General features: G+C 39.2%; 1 protein-coding gene across 1 annotated transcript in view; it reads right to left on the reverse strand.

Annotated features, from left to right (window-relative positions):
* Window positions 1-15,446, reverse strand: part of GLRA2 (glycine receptor alpha 2) — a 120,152-nt gene that overhangs the window by 66,957 nt on the left and 37,749 nt on the right. The window contains exons 5-7 of the mRNA XM_005426170.2: window positions 8,596-8,678; window positions 7,502-7,639; window positions 5,088-5,302 (exon numbers count right to left, since the gene is read on the reverse strand). Coding sequence (XP_005426227.1) covers window positions 5,088-5,302; window positions 7,502-7,639; window positions 8,596-8,678 — 436 coding nt within the window. The remainder of the gene's footprint in view (window positions 1-5,087; window positions 5,303-7,501; window positions 7,640-8,595; window positions 8,679-15,446) is intronic.

Consider the following 15,446-nt stretch of genomic DNA (forward strand, 5'->3'; position numbering starts at 1 on the left):
GCAGGAATTTGTAAACAGCTTATAACAATAGGGTTGTCTTAATCACTTAAGCAGTGTGTAAAATGCACAGACACCCACATAATCCAAGTGCCAATTAACAAATCTCATGATTGCCAAATTACTTCCATATTTCCTCTTCAGATCCAGAGACTAGACCAAAAACAATTTGTCAAAAAGATTGCTTCCCTTCCAAGTTACTTCATTATTCCTTTTTTACCATAATGCTGCACCAGAATGTATAATCTCTGTGCTTTGCTAATGAAACAGTAAGTGATCACCTTTGGTACCCTACTTCCTATGAAAGCAAATGTACACAGAACAAAATCATCACTGATAATAGCATCTATTCCTTTGTCCTTATTAGCATTGTTCCTCTTTTTATTATTATTATTATTATTATTATTATTATTATGGTATCATTTTAACCTTAATTAAAAAAAAAACCCCAAACAATCAAAAGTGCTATGTTCTTGTATCTTCTTTACTTGATAGCTTCTGACATTTAGAAAAAGAAGGAAGACTGGCCTGCCAGAAGTCAAAGATTCTGTAAAAGTCTCCAAATATCCAGAGGATAGTGGATGACACATAAAAACAGTCATTTACTGCCAAAGGGGATAGACTTCTTTGGCTTTGGTTTGGCAAGTCTCTGTACCTATGCTTTTATTGCATTTGGTAATATATGGAGTGATTTAAAGCAAAATTAAGTGAATGAAAGGACTCCCAGAAGTTTTGGTGAGCTTTGAATTAGCGTTTTTTTCTGCACAGATTGTTCCCTGGGGACAGAAAATGCATTCATTAAGCACTGTGCATTAAAGCTACACAATATGAATGCTATGCAACTGTGTAAAATACAGTTGCCATCACTTGACTTAAAATATCCTGAAATGTTTTGCTTCATGGCAATAAAAGTAACTCATTTTCTTGGACTGTTGTTGCTAAGGTTTGGTTTATGTAAGTGTTTTAAGAAGAAAGCAGTCTGAAAAATACACAACTGGCACAGCAGAGAACTCATTATTCTTTCAAATGCCTCTTTTGAAAATGCTTTCAAACTTTTTATTCTGTTGATTCAACAGGAGAGCCATTTACAAGTAAAAAGAATAGCAAGAAAATGGTGCTTCAAAGCTCTGAAGAAAAGAACTGTTTTGTAACACTTCTTAACAATTCTGCACTACTGGCCCTTGAATCCCCCGCTTTACTCCCTCAGCTTATACATATCTGGGACTGTAAGTAAAGACAGATATCCTGGTGTCCCTTGTGGTGCCCAGACAATTCTCAGTCCCTATTTTGATGGACACATGGTGCCCTCTGTGTCCATGGGACCGGTACTTCCAGAGGACAAGCATGTGCTGGGCTCTGCCTGGATGTACAGTCGCTCCCGTCAGGTTCCCAACTGGTGCACCCTGGAGCTTCTCTGCAGAGGTAAAGCCCAGCACAGCCCAGGTGCAAGGGATGTCCCTGGCTCGTGCCCAGGACTCACACAGGGAGCTCAGGGTTACCTGGAGATCTCCCTGTGGCTGTGTGGTCACAGTGATTGCCCAGCTGGCACCCAGGATTTCTGCTCAGCTGGCTGATCGGCAAGAGCCACTGGTGCAGCTGAGCGCACAAACATTACCCAGATGGAGTTTCTAAGTGGAAAGGGATGATGTGACCAGGGAATTCAAACATGAGAGTATCACATGTGGGTAATACTTGTACATATGGACATGTGGGAAGAGGAACTGATCATAGAAATCTTGCTGTTTTGGATCACCATTTCTGGGCATCCCAGTGATGGATTAGTCAAACTGGAAGTAGAGAATTGCATCCCAGCTTTCTGGATGAGTTCTTTACCACCCCCTAACACAGGCCAATTCAGGTAACATAATAATAATAACAACAATAATAATAATAACAGATGCTGTCACCTCACAAGTTCTCTGTAACATACACAAAACAATTCCATCACTTTAAAAGAGATTGGCTCCATGGTGAATATTTCTTGGAATTTCACCCCATATTCTTAGACAGCATTACAAGATACTCCAAATATAGTAATTCCACAGAAATACTACAAAATTTACCAAAGTAATATATTTCATTTAGAAGAGTGCATTCTAGATAATTCTCTTATATGCAGCAAATATGAGATTCAGATTAATTAATTTCATTCTTTCATTTCCTTTCATTTTCCTTTCTTTTCTTTTCAGCAATCTCAATCTAATGTTTAATTTTCAACAGCTGAGTGCCTAATGTTTGTGTGGCCATGACCTACTATTATGAAATCAGTGTATGGAAATGAATGTTAATTATTAATATGGAAAAGAGCGATTTTAAGCAAAGAGAATATTGTTGTGTTATCTTACACCAGGGTTGAGAACAATACCTAGGTAATTGCTTCTAAACAGTAACACTTTAGTCATTTAGATAGTGACTTGGAAACAGACAAAAACCCTAAGGAATCTTATCACAATTTTTCTTTGTCTTTCTTAGGTGAAGAAATTATTGCTTTTAAAGCTGGCTAATTGTGATACTTTGTTGTTTTCTGTGGCAAAGCTCTATTAAAATAGAGAAGAATGGAAAAAACTCTTGGCATGAAACTGGGTAAATAAAAGTTAAATTGCATAAATCTATATTAATAAGAACAGGACATAAAGAAGGATGAGGAAGTTATATTGTATTCAATCCTAGGCTGCTTTCACAAAGCAAAGTTGCATCTGTGTTTTTCAGTATTCTTGCAAAAATAACCCTCCTGAAATATCTTATTCTGTTAGACATTCATGCTAGGAGAAACTTTTAAATGGATGTTTCATTGGCAGCCTAACTTTCTGTGTTTTGGCAATATGTAGACAGGGCTTAGCAAACCAGTATTTTTAAACAGGAATTTTGAAGCATCAGATCTGACACTGATTTGATTCAATTCTTTTCATATTTTTATTTCTAAGTGCATTTCAGCTGGATAGATTTTATTAATAAATACAATTTTCATATTAAGTTACAGATGGGGTTTTAAAATAGCTAAATGCCTGGAACAGCAATAGCAAGAAAATCTTCCTTCTATGTCTAAGGAATCAGGTAGTGGTGATTCAGGACCTGAATGGTGCCCATGATTCTCCAAGCACCTGAATCATCCAAGGTGGGAGTCAGCTGGCTGGAATGCTGGCATTTACTTAGAATCACATTTTTAAGTGACACCTCAAAAAGCCCCCACAAGGATTAACTAACATATAGAGATCAAAGCTATAAAATAGAGCTCAGCTGAATTACACAGAAAAAATGAAACAGCCTGACTGAAATGAGTTGTACTGGGCTTTCTGGTGGGATACTTTTCTTGGTGCCTGTTTTCTGGCAAAGGAACACAGCAGAATAGGAGAAGATGGAGTATGGGCAGAGCAGCACCATTCTCTGACAGCTGATGAGACAAATGTATTTAATCCTGAGGCTGGAGAAGAATCTCTCCAATAATCAACATATCATGGTCAACATATTTTGCATCTTCCCCTTGTTCCACTCAGCAAATATTTTTCTACTCAAACACAACAGAATGCAAAAGGGAAAACATTTCAGCTGGATCAAAGGCCTATGGTGAAAACACCTAAAGCATTTGGGGCACACCAGCACTGCAGAGCTGTTTGTCAGGGTTTGTTTGCCCAGTAGGAAATGTGGGTGGGAATCTCCATTACAGTGGTTCTATTATCTATACTTCTCAAGCCAGATAATTTGTAAGAAACTTGGAATATTTCACATGGATTCATGTTGTGCCATCTAGACACAGTCTTCAGCAATTCCAAAACTGCTATTTAAAGAGCCTCTATGCTTCTTGACAAGATTATCTTTTCAGAAATTCTTTTCAGAATGTTCACTGGTAATATGGACTGAATTGTCTGAAGAAACGTTTAATAAATTTTCAATTTGAAATTCTGAGTTAATATATGAGAGGGTTTCAGTTTGCATGGAAAATTATGCATCTCTCCAAGTGAATAAGGGAACTGAATGTGCTCACCAGATTTTTAAGTGATACTTTCTCTAACTAATTACTAACAGAGAAGTAAGACAATCCATGCACTTTTTGGAGTGTCCCTATATTTTTGAAGTTTCCCTCTACTTGAACAACTTGCATATTTGGAATGAGACAAAATGTGATACTGAAGATGAAGCACCACAATATACAACCTGCTTTCTTGGAATGGATCATGATCTACACAAACACTCAAAATTTGTGCTTTCATTGATACTCTGATCCCAGTCCCTTTGATGCTGGACTGCTGGAAAAGGACTCTTCAGGGAGTGTATCTCATAACTCCTTAGACTATTGCAAACTTTCCTACCTCTGAACTCCCTTCCAGAAAACCGTATGAAACCTGAGCTTGCACATTAAATCTGGCTGGGAATGCTGTTATCAGAAGCATTTGGGATATGTGTATGCTAAAAAGAGCTGTCAGCCTGACTAAAGAGAGAATCCAGTCTGTAATCTGTAAATTCATCTACAGCATCTGGCTAGGATTAAAAAGACCACAAAATTTGAATGAGAGGATATTTTTGTGCATAGATAGGATGAAGGTCTTCAGCTGACACTTGAGTGAGGGGAATATGGACAAATTCTGCTGTGAAACAAAGACACTAGCAGTTCCCCACTAAAAAGTTTCACCAACGAAGTCTTTTAGTTGCATATATGTTACAAACATGTATTTTATACATACATTTCTGGGAGATATATTTATATATTCATTGGACTAAGTGCCATATCTAGAAATATCAAGGTATATGAGAGTCTAAGAGTCCAGTGTTTTTAAAGTCCCCAGTCTGAAAGAAATCCAGTAAGATACCTAAATATCTCAGAAAATCTGGTTTCTAAACATTTATAAGTGTAAAAACTAGTAGAAACTCATTAAAAATTCATACTGCTGCACCATTCAGCCATCCACCAAAACAGAAGAAACATTCCTTAATTCAAATGCAAGAAAAGTATTGCAAATTTAACATCACACTGTTACCACTTTCTCACGTATCCTTATCAGATGCATATTTACACAGATCTTCCTGAAATTGAAAAGGGTAGCACAAACATTTCTTATAAAGAGCAAATTCATGGTACAAAATTATTTCCTTACTTTTGGGAGGGAAGCTCTTGATCCTGAGCTTTGTGTGGTCATTGTCAAAACTGTAGTGATGCCCAATGCAACTCTGGCTGGAGCAGCATCCATGTTGATCCAGAAAGAAACCCAGGATAAAATGACAATCAGCAGGCTAGGAATGTACATCTGGATTAAATAGTATCCCATCTGACGCTCCAAATGAAACTTGACTTCAATGCATGTAAACTTTCCTAGAACATGAAATTACTTTCATAAATGCTTTTTGCACATTTTTATCTTGTTTTCTTAACATAAGTTAAATGTGTGGCCTTTTTCCTAACCTAATACTGTAAGCAGATCCTGATACACAAATACTAGTGAGCCACTTGTTGCATACTAGCTTGGGGGAAGCATGGGACCACTGAAGTATACTGTGCCCAGTTCTTCATATTAACTGAGAAAATGAATATTAGCACAATTGTTTCATCTCCAGAAAATATAATGTAATGCTTCTTTTCTAAAAATTCAATGAGCTTTTACTTTAGTCAAATATAATGTTCAATAATAAAGGCGGACAGCATTTTGATCTTTTAGAGGCATGAGATTAAGCAATCATGTTTGAACAGACAAATTGTAAACTACTGCTCTTACAGTCCTAGGTTAGATCACACTCCTCATTCTGCCAATGTCACTTGCCTCTGTCTGTGGGTTATGTCTCACAGCAGAATCAACTCAAAGTCTGCTTTGAATTTTGCTAAAGTCTGACTCCAGGAAGCCTAAATCAATCTCTTGTGGGAGGTGAGACATTCTTCAAACAAGCAATAGCTGCTGCACAGCAGCCCTGGGGACAGAGGTTTGGGGGTGCCTGGCAGGGGCAGGCACCCCAAAACCTCCGTGCAGCAGGAGATGCAGAGCCCTGAGCTGCAACTGCCCATCAGCTACTAATGCAATCACTGTGCTGCTCTCAGAATTACTCTGGGCTAGGTACTCACTCCAGGCAGACTGCAGGAAGGCCTCTCATTCCTAAGTGTCATGGTAATGGTTTCAAACTCTTTTGTGTTGGTTGGAAAATGAACAAAGATGCGTTTATCCTTGTTCACCCTTTCAGGGTATATTAGATTGTTTGCTCCTTTTTGTGCTGTCCCTATATTTTTCTGGTGGTCTACAATGCTGAATGGCGGGTGCAAGAGTCAGCACAAAGGGGAGTGCAGAGGCTATTTGACAAAGAAAGGAGTGGAAGCTGAATAAAATCCTCTGACAGCCCAGAAGTTCTATAATGAGTGAGCTGTGACTGGAAAGGCAGACACTGAGACCTGGGCAGAGGCTGGCCCTGGCCAGGGGGCTGGGAAGGGCTGTGGTGGCCACCTGTGGCAGCAATGGCATGAGTAGCACCATCTGTCCCAGGCTCTCCAGACTTTTGTGGCACAGCCTGGACAGTGAGTTTAGGACGAGGCTGAATAATAAGTTTTATCCACATTTTAATTTCACACTAAACCTGAAAGAGCAAACTATAGAGAAGACAGTGGTGGGGGCGCCAATCACAAAGTTTTCCTTCCTTGGTACTTTGGGCTCCAAAATGAGGGGCTGCATTTATAAAAATTAAACCAAACAATTTTCATAAGAAATAAATGTGATATTATTTTTGGCAGAGGCAGAACATCTCATATTGTATTATTTCATAGACTAAAACAAATGCATTTGATGCAACCAGATCAGCTCTTATGCTGAAATGATGAAAAAGCTATTTTAGATGAGAGGGATTATATTTAATCCCAGAAAGCACCCAGAAAACTGTTCTATAAATGCTGTCCCCATTAAATAAACTCCAAGCAGCTAAATCAAAATTTTAACAGAGTTTCCTCTTCTCTGTAAAACTAAAGATAAAAACCACAGCATTATAGACTCCTAAACAGCAAATAAAAGAACAAAACTTAAGAGTATTAAACAAACACCTAATTTCCCAACATTCTATGTCTGTTCAGATCAGCAATGAAAATATTATCTTTTCACATGCTACATCTCATAAATTAGACTACACATAAAGGCTGGTGAAAATTTAATATTTTTCCTCATTGGGAATATGATATGCTGGAGAAAGAAAGTAAGTTCAGAAAAATCAGCACTTTAAAAGTGATTAAACAATATTTAATAAAAGAGTACATTTTTAAAAATGTTTCATTTTAAGAATATCAAAACAATAAGATTTTTTTATCAGTTTATTAATATTTTAAATACTTCAATTAGAATACTTAAATGAAATTAAATTGAACTTTGAAATTAAATTTTTCAAAATAATAACAGAGAGAAAATTTCTTTCTATTCAGATTTAAAAATAAGTGTGACTGAATCAAAATTTAATTTTTTTTTTCATTTTACCCATATTTTTCCATTACAAATTGACAATAGACACCATTGGAACAACTGATAGAAAAAAATAGAATAATGCTCACCAGTGTTGTAATGCTTTGTGCAATAACCAAGTTCTTTATCTTCTTTTAAAATAAACTGTGGCAAAGTTAAACCCTCTGCAACTTGCACAGGTCCATCACTTAGCCACTCAAATATCAGATCATTCATGGTGTAGCCAACTGCAATAAAGGAATCAGAGTTTATTAGATGGCAACTGACCAGAAAAGAGCAAATGTTCTTATGTCAGAGAAGCATGTCTTTTATTGCAACATGTGTTATCTCAGTTACATTTTCAAACTGTTCAATTAACAGCACAATTCCTCTTAGTTGTCGGTTGCTATAACTACACCATTACTCTATTAAAAGCAAGAAGTAAACACTCTTATATTCTGAAGTACTGCCCTGGTTTGCCACCAAAAACTTGCTTTGCTGGCCCAAACCAGTTTAAGATTCTGCGGGCACAAAGGCAGGTGGCAGCCCACAGTTCATAGCCATACAGCTGAATCGTTTCTCCACTAAATAAATACAAAATCAGGGTAGGCTGGTACCTACTGAATACTGGGAAGGATCACTGGCACCTGCCAGAGCCTGAGCCACTGCTGGGTTTGTGTGTTGGTTACCTGGGCAGGTGGAGGCAGTGCTGAGGTGTGTGCTGGCACAGCATGGAGGGTATGTGCTGGTTCCCCAGCCCATGCCTTGCCTGGGTGTAGCACATCAGCTTGGGAATCACTAATAGGAACTCTGCTTCTCAGATATTTCACTACCATTCCCCAAAAGTGAGCCTAACTCTGTCGGACATAGCAAACCCCTGGCTGTGTAATAATCGTTCTCACTTTCCTGAGATTTAGTAATTTCTCCCACACAGGGTGGAGAATACAGGGAGAATTGCTGCATTTACCCCTGGAAGTGATGCACCTCTGATGGGTAAGGTGATGTGACCCAGGAGGGAGAAGGATAAGGGAACAGGAACAGCACAGAAACAGGCAACCCTCACATTATGGTGATAAACAAAACTCCCTTACAAAACAGGAATACTGAGTCTCACCACACAAATGTGATGATGTAAACACAATCTAATCACTGAATGTTAGGGTAAAAACTTGTTATTTGATAGATAAGGCAATTGGGCACTCACAGCTCTCGAGCTGCATTGTACATGTCTGTACATCCATAGGAAAATTCTTCAAGTCCATGGGACAGGACAAGGTTAAAGTGAGCCTAAAATTAGATGGGAAAAAATATGTTAGACATCTACAGATTTCATCTAAAGCCCCATACTTAGAGTTGAAAGGATCAAGACCAAATCTTAATACCTCAAGGGCTGGGCTCATCTCCCCTTCGAACTGTGGAGACAAAATGTGTGAGCAAAGCAGGCACTCACAGCCTGCCCTGGCTGAGCAGAGCAGAGGCAGAGATGACAGCATCAGGTTAGTCAGACATGTTCTCCACTAATGCACCAGTGAATGTTTTGTGTACAATACTGAACCAAATAATCCAAAAGCTGAAATGCCTGGTCGTGGGACACATGGTTTTATCTTGGAAAAGCAAAAAAAAAAAAAAAAAAAAAAAAGAGGAAATAACAACCACGGGGTTTTTTAACAGAGTGCTTTTGTTCTGTTGGATGTGATCCTATTTCCAAGCCTTCATTCTTATTGCTCAGCCACTAAAAGAAGGAAAATACCATTATTCAGTAAAAAAATCACATTGCATTAAAGGAGTACAGATAGAAGAAAGTAAGCCTAAAGGAACATAATCATACAAAATATATTTCCATTTTAATTTTTCAGTTGTTGTTGTTCCAGACAAAGTATAACTTTACTTAAATGGGAATACTTTTAATGTTTCTTTCTTTCTTCTGTTTTTTTTAGTTGATTTAACCTTGTAACATTTGATTGAAATACATTTCAAGATCCTCTCTTCTGGTTTTTTTCTTTTTTATGTGAGAAGAAACCATTTTTAGCTAATGAAGATATTGAGATGGCCTAATTACAAACAACTAGCTTTGATAAACAGTATAAATATTAGGATTTTGTTTTAAATAATATTTTTAAAGTACATTTTTTCTGATTACATTCAGCACAAAAAAACCCACTCTGAAACAAAGAAGGCAAAAAAAACCCCTTCTGTGCCCATTTATTATAAAGGGCAGAAACAAGTTTGATTTGAAGGGACACTGAAACATTGACACATTATAAAGACAATAATTTTTTAGTTATGTCAGTGAACCTACAGGTCACCTGTTTAAGAGTATAACCTTGAAACTACGTTTTCCCACAAACGTATGTGATCTCTACAGAGAAATACTTGACTAAATTCTCCCTCCAAAGATGATTTTGTGGTTCTTAGCACATACAACTGATTCAAGGTCTTTCAGTCTATTTCTTCACCATGTGAAGTTTTGGAGACCACCTGGCTGGGGCTTCTAGCCATAAAATCACTGTGACAAAAAGATGATATTTAGGTAATTGAAATCAAAATTGTCTCACCCAGATCTAAGACCACATTCAACATCACTATTGTTGCCTCCATGTGGGTTACCTAGAAAAAGTTACACTATTTTCATCTTGACACAGTCTTAACATAGCAAACAAGATGACAGTACCAGGAAATTAGAGATCACATTTATGTGGCAGTGAGATGAAGAAAAGTCCCCAGTCTCAACATCTCCATAGGAAATAAACTCACATTTAACCTTTGGGATCAAGTAGCAGAAGTATTAAAAAGATAAAATTTTCATCTAGAGAAAAAAGTTTATCTAGTAGGTGTGTAAGTGTCATTGAAAATCTGTCCTTTCCTTATTTAAATATTTTAAGTCCTTGCAAATGTTAACTAGTCTCATTTTCACTAGGTAATTTCCTGCATTAAAGATTGAGCTAATTAAGTTGCTAATCCCCAGCATTAACAAAACAGTGCCTCGGTCTCTTTCCTGAAACATTGCTATGTCAGACTCCCTTATTTTCAGTCATCTTCTAAATATGGCTTAGATGTTTTAAGCCCTTTTCAAACATGCCTTTATGCAAACGCAGCCTTTGTAAATATGTCATTTGTTTGTATTCATTGAAGTAGGCATGGGCTATTCACCCCTTGGATTTTAATGACTGTCAGGTGTGGACTGCACACTGACTTGCTTTCCTTTCTTCTTCAGCCCTTTCTACTCCCCAGAAATTCAAGTAATTTGGGGGTTTGATTACACACATGGTCAGGAAGGTCCCTCATTATTTTAATATCAAATTTGAGAATGCAAATAGACCCACTTGCAGCTTTCAAGATTTACAAGGAAAACATAATCTATCTCCACTGATATAAGGTAGATACATCTTTTTTTTCCTGGCGGTGAGATGAGAAAATTACGTAGGCTCATTTTGTAGGTCCACACAAAGCCTAATGTCCTACTTTCTCTTCCTAATCATTGCTGTCTTTCACAAAGACTTAATTACTCTCTTCTCAGCCTGAAAAATGAAAAAAAAATTCTATTTACTGTGTTGATGAGAGTAGCTCAGGACATCATGTTTATAGTTAGAGTTTTACCTCTACCTGTTGTTCACCTCAGCACAGTAGCCATTCAGAATGAACATCTTTGCCTCTAGTCCCTTTTAGCAGCAGTAATGCAAGCGTTGAAACAAGTGGTTAGGGCCTTGTATCATCCACAGATCCCCTGATTTTCAACAAGATTACTACATACTAAATGTTCAGCAGCTGGAATTTGAAATAGATCCACTGAAGTCCATGGTGGTGGGTCAATTTATACCAGTTGACTCCTTTCCAGTAAAACAATGAGCCTGCAAATGTTTCCAAACCCCAGTACCATGTCACTACTTATATATATCTACATTAATAAGGACATGGGGTCATAAATGAAAAGTGTTAGGTAGATATAGCTACCCACATTGCTGATAATAACAGTGTCATTGACAGAAAATATTTCAGCAAAATGAATCTCTCACACTTGGCAAATTTAAGAAGGGCCCCTGGAGGTTTGAAGCAAAGAGCAAACTTAATGGGGAATTACACTGATGAATACTTTAATCGCTAATAAAACAGAACAAACTGCTACAGAACAATTATTTTATTTTCCAGGCATGCCGCCACCAAGGCATTTTAGATGCATAAACAACAGATTGGTGGTGGAGAACCATAAAACACTGATGAGAAGTGCTTTATGAACCATCTGTAAAACTGAAGTGAGAAGAAGTTGACCAGGGACTTGATTTTGCCTTCCATTACCTGAGCACCCTCCACCCCACGGCAGCCAGACCCAGGTGGCACAGCTGGCTCACAGAAAGCTCTGGGGCTGAGCACATTTTATTTTCCAGCTGAGCAGAGAGGGCTCACGAGGGAGCAGGACAGAGTCACGTCTCCAGTGCCTCAGCACACCAGGCAACGTGCCAGGGACAGCAAGCTGCCTGAGAGAAGAGGAAAAGCTGCTCTCTTCTTTCCCTCCCTGCTCCCTCACTCAACCCACAGCCAAGGAAGAATCAAACCCTGGAATAATGCAAATAAGAGTATGAACAGAACAAAATACAGAATCTGAGCCAGAAAACAAAGAATGAACAATTAGCTGCCACTGTGACAAAAATAATAAATAAATAAATAAATAATGTCACTGCCCAGTACGGTAGCAAAAACAGAACTATAATCCGAGTACTCCAGGGCAGTATTCTCTGTATTATGTTTTGGACCCTCTTCCTGACACCTTGAATGCCTGCAAAGTGCAGCAGGCACTGCTGGGATTGCTTCACTCAGCATTTCATTCAAACTCCCCTCTTTCATCCCCTGGTTTCACTATAAAGTGCTGAGATATCACTAAGACTTGGACTGTGGGCCTGTCTCTCTTCCTAGCCCCACTCAAAATCTTTAAACTTCTGGTCATCCCAGGAATCCACTTACAGCATCACTCAGAGGTCTGCATTCCCCAGTTTCTGCAGGCAGGAGGGCAAGGTCCTCTAGGCTGCAGCCACTGTCACAGCAGTCAAAATAAGGCATCTCATGGGAAACAATAAATAGACTGACTGCTTAATCAGAAACCCTCATGCTGGTTATCTTTCACAGCTGAACGTGTTTTGCGGTGTCAGTGTTTTCCCCTGGTGAGAGCTGCCATGGCCCCAGATGTACCAGCAGCAGACCCTGGCGCAGGCACCGCTGCTGCCCGGAGCGCAGCCGCTGCATCGCCACCCCTGCGAGGGAAAGGCGCTGGAGGGGGCACACACCTGCAGCCAAGGGGCTCAGAGCTGTTTATGTGCAGGGCAACCAAGTCCTGGGCTCAGTACTGGGGCTGAGATACTGTGTTTCCGGCCTTTATCCTGTTCCTGCCTCTATCCTGTTCTTTCCCCAGCCCGGAGACATTTTCCCCACATCCTCCTATGCCTGCCCATCTACCCTACATCTCTCTCAGGGACACCTACATGACACAGAGCCCAGACATTTTTCTTTGTGTCCTGATCTATCCTCACCCCCTTTCCCCCTCCTTCTCCTGTTTACCAATTCCTGTCAAATGCCACTCCCACCTGCTTTCAGGGTATTGAGTTTTGAGGCCAGTCTGCCTTGGACAACTAACCCCCAAAGCAGCACCATCAGTAGAGGGTAAGGATCTTGAATTAAAAAAGAAAAAAACAATAAAAATAAAATATTTGTAAATAGATCATTCTGAAGATGATTTCCAATCTCCTTTCACTGGAGGGTTTTGAATGCTGGGGCTCCCAACCATCACACCACTTCTCTGGTAATCTCACAATGCAACAAAAACACTTCAGAGTACTTTAGAGACAGACTGCTTGTGAATGGTCTGCAATACAAACCTGAAGTAATGAACTGCTAGTATTTTGTTGAACACTTAGGGAATTGTGTTTACACATTACATAATCCAGGATTTTTTAAAAATAAATTTAGGAGACTATGTAATTTTAACTGAGATTTGATGTATTGTCTTGTCTGCAGCAGCCACTGAACTGTATTCTAGCCCACTCCTTTACAAGCAGCTATCACTCTTTGCCTGATGTCTTGCAAGACACCCAAAACTTCCCTTGATCTCAGTGACATCTCATCCCAGAGGAGGACGCTGGTTCCACAACAGAAGGGCCCTGGGGATCATAATACGTGATATATCATGACAGAGGAGTATTCTTTCCATTAGTTATTCTGCAAGAAAGGTTGGTTGTGAGTGGGCTACAGAACAGCAGCCTCCTCACAGAGGTTTTTGTAATGATAAATAACTAGGATCAGTCCTGTTATGTATAGAAATACTGTTGGGAATTTAAAAAGTCCTGTAGATAAGGGTATAAATCCCTTCTGTCTGCAAAAAAACCCCAAGATTATCTCCTCACTAGCATGAAAAGCAATAAATGCCTCACCATGAGTAGGCATCATGTTAAAAATAACATTTTGTTTCTATTCTTATCCCTTCATTCTTTCACACTACGCCCATCTGCACCTCAGCCGCTGGGACAAGAGATTTCACAATCTAGGATTTTATGCTGCAAATACCAGAACATAAATAGCACATGCATGATCACTGGTAGCTTTGGCTACGTGCCATTTTTGTCACAAAACTACTACCTGTGCAAACCCCTCAGTGCTGGATTTAGTGAGACAAGTGGGATTTCTTTTTTCCAGCATTGTTAAATCTAAAGATGCTATTGTAAATTGCAAGGTTTCTGGTATTTTTCTTAAAGCTCCAAGCTGACAATAAAGTTAAAGATATTTTAGTGGTACTTTTGTACTTTTTTTCTTTGAAAGATTAAACTCCTGATCCTTCTAGCTGCTGAAATAACATTAAAATATTACCTAAGCACAAGCAGATAAAGTTCCCTATTAAACTGGCAGGGGAGATGAAGTTGCACAGCAACCATGACAGCATCGCATGACACAGGAGCAAATGCCATTCAGGCTAGTGACACTGAAACAGGGAGGAGAATCTAAAATCTCTTCATATTCCTCCCAGCCCCCTCTCTTGGGTGCCTGAAAGAAGGGCACACACACTGATCACTTATCAGAAGGCAGAAAAAAAATTCCCAGTGGCATTTTTCTTTTAAATGTCTTTTCATTTTGTAGTCCATCTCATTATTTTTTCAGGGACCTGACTCATCATTTTGAATGCCAATTCTGGTAATTTTCACAGTCTACAGGCTTTGTCCTGTTAAATGGAACAGTTGAACTGACTGGTTTTTCCCTTATTTTTGAGGAGTCCTGGAATTCCTCTCTAATAATTGTCATGTTCTGCAGCTTCGTTTCTGCCAGGTGGGAATGGGCTGAAGTCGAGCTTAGAGGAGACGTGGAACCCTCTCTGCTATGGTAAAATGTGAGTTACAGGCTGGAGTTTCAGTACTGCTGTTTCTGAGCATGTCCTCAGTCCCTCCAGTGCTTTGCCTTGCTTCATGTACTGCTTAACAACACAGGAGCTGGCACAGAGCAGGGTGGTGGAGTTCTCATTTCAGGCATCCCACTTCTCATTGTAATGCAATCACTGTCTGCAGATACACAATGTCAGCACATGAGCTGCCAGCAAATGATTTTCCAATTATTTCTCAAACAAATCTATGAAATTAAATTCAAGAGTGATTGTATCTAACAGGTAAATTCTGTAAGCACCTGTTTCCTTTACATGACAAACAGTATTTCACCTTTTCTTTTTTTCTCTGTCATTTTCTATCTTAGTTTTCCTGCAGTGTTGTTTGGTATGGTGTTGCTTTCCTCCTGGCATGGTGACGTCTCTGTTCTAAGCCATATATTTCAATCCAATTGGCAAAAGACCTTCCTCCCTGGGACCATATTCTAGGAAAACACGGTTTTTTGTACCTTTTAGGAAGGGTTGCTTTACTTGCGTCATTTTACATCTACCCTTTAGCTGGCTAAATGAAGTGATTGATCACCAGCAGTCGAGGGCAGGCATTGCCAATAGCCATAAGGAGGGTGGTACACAGACATCTATTGGCTGTGCCACCCTCCCATTGGCCCAGGTATCCAGAAGGAGCCACCTGCCAGGATTTTTGA

This window comes from Geospiza fortis, unplaced genomic scaffold (assembly GCF_000277835.1).
Source record: "Geospiza fortis unplaced genomic scaffold, GeoFor_1.0 scaffold285, whole genome shotgun sequence".
NCBI lineage: Eukaryota > Metazoa > Chordata > Aves > Passeriformes > Thraupidae > Geospiza > Geospiza fortis.